Source organism: Borostomias antarcticus (assembly GCF_949987555.1).
Source record: "Borostomias antarcticus genome assembly, chromosome: 18".
Taxonomy (NCBI): Eukaryota; Metazoa; Chordata; class Actinopteri; order Stomiiformes; family Stomiidae; genus Borostomias; species Borostomias antarcticus.
Genome location: NC_140251.1, coordinates 12,847,022 through 12,853,783, shown reverse-complemented (window position 1 = coordinate 12,853,783; position 6,762 = coordinate 12,847,022). Strand labels below are relative to the sequence as shown.

Sequence of the window (6,762 nt, the reverse complement as noted above, 5' to 3'; positions counted from 1 at the left end):
AGAAACAGTGCTGTGCTCTTTCTAAAGCCAGATTGGTGTCTCGATAAGATGCTTTTTTTCTCAAGGAAATCTTTTAATTGATCGCTGACAAGTCTTTCAAAGACCTTTGCTAAAATGCACAGATTCGAGATCGGCCTGTAGTTGGTCACTTTTGAAGGATCCCCGCCTTTCAACAGGGATAAAACAAAGGCAGACTCCCACGTAAGTTGGACCCCACTGAAATGAAAAAAGCATTCTGTCCCATGTTGGTTCAAATAATTGGTCATAGTGTTCACCTATTCAACGATGTATGCCAAAAAAATTACAAAATTCAACTTTTGTTGTAATCTTATATCAAAGTATATAATTTCTTACTTCCTGGAAAACGGTAGGTCACGTCCAATGACAACAACAGTTACCTTAGATTTTAGGCCAATAATCTCACGACATCCACCCGTCAATCAACGCTATCCTTCTATCGAATCTGTCTAAAGTTCTTAAAACCCGTCCACTTGTCAATGTTCCAATCAAATTCCTCTAAACACATGTCCCACCCTCATAGCTTGTTTGCGTCAGAAATACGTCAAACTATGGAAGTTAGATGATCTCAAACGTCCGTTTCAGTGCAACTTTAAGAAGACTGAGATTAAACAGCAATGAAATCTGCAGCCAATTTGAGAAAGTGGGGTTCAAGCTGATCAGGACCTGCAGATTTCTTGGGATCCAGCTGTTTCAACTCTCTTAGTACATCAGCAGCAGATATAGGAGGAAACTGAAATGGGGCTTCCACATTTTCATTAGGCAAGGCATTTCCATTTTCAAAAAGAAAATCAGGACTGTTTGATTTTTTACCAGACTCAAATAAAAAGCCTGCAGAAATAAAATGCTCATTAAAAAAGTTTAATATCTCAGACTTATCAGTTATCATACACAAACCTTTGTTTATAAAGGATGGTGGTTCGGTGGAGGAGACCTGGCCAGAAAAAGAACAGATCACATTCCAAATCTTTTTGGAATAATTTAAATTCTTACTAGTTTCCGAAAGATAGTACTCTGCTTTTGCTCTCTTTATAGCCTGTGTACAGCGGTTTCTGAGCTGTCTAAAACTGAGCCAATCAGCATCTGATTTGCTTTCTCTTGCTCTGGCCCATGCAATATTTCTGTTTCTAAGAATACTATTTAGCTCAGGAGAAAACCAGGGATTATTGTGACCTTTTACATGCAATTTATGAAAAGGAGCATGCATATTCACAATGTTTTGGAAACCATCATAAAATAATTTCCAGGCCAGTTCAACTTCACCAATACGATTAAGTCTATTCCAATCAAAATGATAAAGATCATGAAAAAAGGCTTGTTCACAAAAAAACTTTTCAGGTCTCTTTTGATAAGCAATCGGGGCTCGGTTTTAGGGAGCTTAGCCTGCCTTACAGTTGCAATGACACAATGGTCACTCAGGTAATTTGCAAAGGTGCCTATATCAGAGTATTTGTATGGAGCTTTTGTTAAAATCAGGTCAAGCAATGATGACTTCTCAGGACATTTAGCATTTGGGCGCGGTAGTTACCCCACAGGATCAGCTACACGGCTAACCGTAGGGGTAGAGAGGTAGTTACCCCACACGATCAGCTACACGGCTAACCGTAGGGGTAGAGAGGTAGTTACCCCACACGATCAGCTACACGGCTAACCGTAGGGGTAGAGAGGTAGTTACCCCACACGATCAGCTACACGGCTAACCGTAGGGGTAGAGAGGTAGTTACCCCACACGATCAGCTACACGGCTAACCGTAGGGGTAGAGAGGTAGTTACCCCACACGATCAGCTACACGGCTAACCGTAGGGGTAGAGAGGTAGTTACCCCACACGATCAGCTACACGGCTAACCGTAGGGGTAGAGAGGTAGTTACCCCACACGATCAGCTACATGGCTAACCGTAGGGGTAGAGAGGTAGTTACCCCACACGATCAGCTACACGGCTAACCGTAGGGGTAGAGAGGTAGTTACCCCACACGATCAGCTACATGGCTAACCGTAGGGGTAGAGAGGTAGGCACGTTGTGGCCACCGCCGCTGTGCTGGTGGAAGATAGCTGCTGCAGGGCCGGTGGAGGCTGGTAGCCTTAGGGCCAGACTGTTGGTCAGTACAGGCCTGGACAGGCGGTAGATATCCCTTAGGGCCAGACTGTTGGTCAGTACAGGCCTGGACAGGCGGTAGATATCCCTTAGGGCCAGACTGTTGGTCAGTACAGGCCTGGACAGCGGTAGATATCCCTTAGGGCCAGACTGAGGAAGTGGAGGCAGCAGCCACACTGAAAATAACCTCTGCTCACCATCACAGTCAGTCACACAGTCCCTATTTATAGACCACTGTCTGGGCTCTTCTAGGCCTCCTCTGTAGCAGCCTGCCCTGTGTGTGCGTGTGCACATGTGCGTGTGTGTGTGTGTCATGGGAGGACATGGCGGAGAGGAGTGCAATGTTTGGGAAGTTGCCATTGAGACACAAAGCAGTCGTCAGAGGCGGGCTTATGTCCTTACATGGATCTGTGTTTAGCAGAACCCCAAGAAGATGAGGCACACACACACACACACACACACACACACACACACACACACACACACACACACACACACTCTGCTTTGGCAGAGTTCTTAGTGGGGATGGATTAGGGTTCTGGTACTGGATGTTAGGTTCTGGTACTGGATGTCCTCAGTTTAACTCCACTAGATCCTGGAGCATCTCGCCCTGGCGCTGAGGCCGAGTAGGAGGAACGCTGTCAGCATGTGGGCGTAGGTTAGAGCGACCCAGTGTCTGTTCATGTCTGTCTGCCCTACGTGTCCTTGTTCTGTCCGTGCGGTCGACGGTGCGGTCAGTTTGCGGTGCGAGCACTGTGTGTGTGTGTGTGTGTGTGTGTGTGTATGTGTGTGTGTGTGTGTGTGTGTGTGTGTGTGTGTGTGTGTGCGTGCGTGCGAACCTCAACCATACCCTCAACCGAAGCCCAGACTGTCTGATTTCCTGTGAGTATTAAAGAGGATTTCCCTGAACAGCCCTCTCTCTCTGACAGGGCCAGGTTTGGGGTTAGAGGCCCACCTTGGCCCCAGCTGCATCCGCCCCCCCCCCCACTCCGATCCCTGGGCACTCTGCAGGATGCCAGCCCTGACATGGCCTGGGTGTTATTCTGGATGGGCTTTTGTGTTCTGGGGACCTAGGATGTTTTTCTCTCCTGTCTGTCAGATTGTTTTCCAAGAGATGTATTTTTCATCCAACAGGTTTGTTTAGTTTCGAGGGGTATTTTGGGGGTGGGGGTTAAACTGTTCTATTGTCAGACCGAGTGTTGGGTTTTGGAGAGGATGTGTTTACTTGCTCTGGGCCCTGTTTTTCTGCCATTTTTGTTAGGGTGGAGTGGGGTGTGTGTGTGTGGGGGGGGGTTATGGGTATGTTGTCACGCATGCCGAACATGAGCAGTAAGTTACAATCACTGTCTAAGACTGGCCAGTCACTGACCACACACACACGCACACACACATACACACGCACACACAGACACACACACACACACACTAGGGACCATACCCAGACATCAGGATTGGGACACTTTTAGGAAAAAACACATCCCACAATGGGTCAGAGAGACAGAAAGAGACGGGAGCTGTTTTTACAAGAACCACATGTTTAGGAGATGAATGGCGACTGCTCTGCTCCACTCTGCTCCTGCTGGGTATCTGCTCACGTGGAGGCCTGGTCCCAGACACAGCCTGCAGCTCTCTGCCACCTCCCATCAGAACCCAGTGACTCGCGGTTTAGGTAAATCCTTTGTGTAAATCCTCTTGTTTTTCTCCAGGAGCCTCCTCCTCTTCCGCCTCGTCCTCCACCCTTCACCTCCTTCTCCTTCAGTTCCACCTCCTCCTCCATCTCCAAATCTTCCTCCACTTTCTCCTCCTCCTCCTCTTCCACCTTCTCCTTCTCCTCCTCTTCCTCCACCTTCTCCTCCTCCTCCTCCTTCTGTTCTACTTCTTCTTCCTCCTCCTCTTCTGAAGAAATCTAGCACTCCGCTGAGCTGTGTATCCAAGCCCTCTCTTCATGCAAGCTCCCAATAACCCATAAATACTTTCATGAGACCCCATAAGCCATGTATTACGAGCAGATTTTACACAACGGTGTAAGTGTGTATGGACTGGACATGGCTGGAAAAGCCACCGTTTCCCTCCTTTATAGACCGCAGTTGTGTTTTTATACGACTTTTAAAAATCCAGGGATAACTCATATACCATCATAAGGATTACCGTGCTGTTGTCGTGTCAACCTGCGTCATGGGCATTACACGGCATGATACAGCATAACAAATATAAAGAAAAAAATCTGCTCTTTTCTACAGTGTCAATTTTAAAGAAGACGAACAGTGAACCATGCTGTGATTAGTTTCACAACATGTGTACACAAGAGCACAAAACACGCTGTTAGAAGTGAGCTGGTTATCCAGGGAGGGATTTTGACTGTAGAGTCAGAGTTTACCACAGGCCTGACAGTATAGAGTCTCAGAGGTGAGCGTCTAATCTTAGTCTGACCCATTTCTCCCTGTCTGTTGAATATGGGCCAGAGGTTTTCTCCTCCACTGATAGGCTGTTGTGGTTATCGGGCTGGGGGGCCGTGCGGCGGACCCTTGTAAACTCCCTGGGACTCACTCGTAACACCCCGTACCCTCCCGCCCTCTTCAACGCCCCCCCGCCCCCGCCCCCCCGTGGCTCCACGCTATGCAGCGTGGCGCTACTGTTGGTGGATACGGTATCTATGGTTGTCAGGGGCTGGAAAACATGTCTGAGTGAGATGAATGAGGAGAGGATGATGAGAGAGAGAGAGAGAGAGAGAGAGAGAGAGAGAGAGAGAGAGGCGCTTGTAGGGGGAGAGTTTTTTGGGGTCCTTTTTCTCCTCTTTTTTTGACAGGACGGTTGATATTTTTTCCTTTCTTTTTTGTAACACAGGCCGTCAGGACTGGAGTGAAACCACCTGGTGAGTGACCCCCCCCCCCCCCTCCCTATGCACTCAGTGACCATCTCTGTCGCTGGCTGCTGGCCAGGTCACCGAGGCAACCCCGCCCGATTAGAATGTGAGAGGAAATATTTTGCCTGTTTTTATTATCTCTTTATTTGGTGCTGACGCTGTGTTTTTTAATAATGTGTGTGTGTGTTTTCCATGGAGTATTAAGGTACTGACTGTTTCACCGTACAGTGCTGGAGAGAGACCATGCAGCTTACTTACTTTAGCTCAAACTTTAAGAGTCACACAACATGCAGCTGGTCTTTATTACTTCCCCTTTGGTTCATTGAAGCATAATTACATTCTGACTTCATCCGAACCTTAGCCTGACCTCTGCTCTCTTGTCAGACGTGCACACACACACGCACGCTCACGCACATGCATGGACGCACGCATGCACACACACACACGCACGCACATGCACACACACACACACACAACTCTCCCTCACACAGACAGACACACACATGCATGGATTCTCTGTGTCTGAGCTGTGAGCTGAGGTCATACACGGCCAATGTAACAGTGGAAGCAAGCGTAAACACAAATTGGGCTCCTGCTGGAAAATGTTGCTCTGTGCAAGTTCATGTTTTCGTGAGTTCATGTGTATTTGTGTGAATGTGTGGATGTGCGTGTGTGTGTCTACAGTATTGGTGTGTGTGTATATATTTGAGTTTTGTTGAATGGAAACAACCCCCCCCCCCCAACCTCCTTCTGGTTTTCCTGTCCTTGGTTGTCCTAATTGGAAACGGTTGCTAATCAGTCACAAAATTTGACTTTTTACTGTCTCTCCCCTCTATCCCCCTCTTCCTCCCCCCCGTTCTCCTCCCCCTCCTCTGTCGCCCGTGTTTGGAATGATGATGTCATGGGTTTTCCAGAGAACCTTAACGAGGTCCTTTTCCTCCTCTTCAATTAATCAACAGGGTTTCCCCACATCAAACCAGCCGGGCCATGTCCTCCAGAAGGTCGACACTGAGGCTGAGCCGCCCGCCCAGGGGCTCCCCTGCCTGGGCTCCGTCTTCTACGCCCGCCCCTTCCCTGGATCTCCTCTGGAGGGCGGAGGAGCTGTGGAGTGCTGCTACTACTAGGAGGATATTTTTGGCTGCCAGAACTGTTGGGGCTTAAGATTTCTTCTATTTGTTTTTTTTGTTTTTTTACATTGATTTAACAGCTCACATGACCATTGACTGGGCAGGCAACGCTACATTTTGGGCGGACAAACAACAAAACATAAAACAAACATCTTTGTTTGTCACACGGTGAGAGGCAGCACATCGCATGGTGTAGGCGGCGAAACACATGAAATGGCCGGAGCATCTACTGAGCTTCTCTCTGCTCTTAACCCATCCTGACGTCCTTCCCCCAAGGGCAGCCGGGAGCAGACAGGGACCTGCACCCACCTAAGATAGGTTAGGTTAGGATAGGTTAAATTAGGTTACTGTAGGTTAGGTTAGGTTAGGTTAGGTTAGGTTAGGTTAGATTAGATTAGATTAGATTAGATTAGATTAGATTAGATTAGATTAGATTAGATTAGATTAGATTAGATTAGGTAAAGTAAGGTTAGGTTAGGTTAGGTTAGGTTAGGCTAGGTTAGGTTAGGTTAGGTTAGGTTGGGTTAGGTTGGGTTAGGTTAGGTTAGGTTAGGTTAGGTTAGGTTAGGTTAGGTTAGGTTAGGTTAGGTTAGGTTAGGTTAGGTTAGATTAGATTAGATTAGATTAGATTAGGTTAGGTTAGGTTACTGTAGGTTAG

The 6,762-nt window shown here is 47.5% G+C and overlaps 1 protein-coding gene across 1 annotated transcript in view; it reads left to right on the top strand.

Moving 5' to 3' along the window:
• mrpl23 (mitochondrial ribosomal protein L23) overlaps positions 1-6,069 on the top strand; it is a 71,997-nt gene extending 65,928 nt beyond the window's left edge. Inside the window, exons 5-6 of the mRNA XM_084452688.1 lie at positions 4,959-4,986; positions 5,937-6,069. Of these exons, the coding sequence (XP_084308814.1) occupies positions 4,959-4,986; positions 5,937-5,989 (81 nt within the window). The 3' untranslated portion in view covers positions 5,990-6,069. The remainder of the gene's footprint in view (positions 1-4,958; positions 4,987-5,936) is intronic.
• The last annotated feature ends 693 nt before the right edge of the window (positions 6,070-6,762 follow it).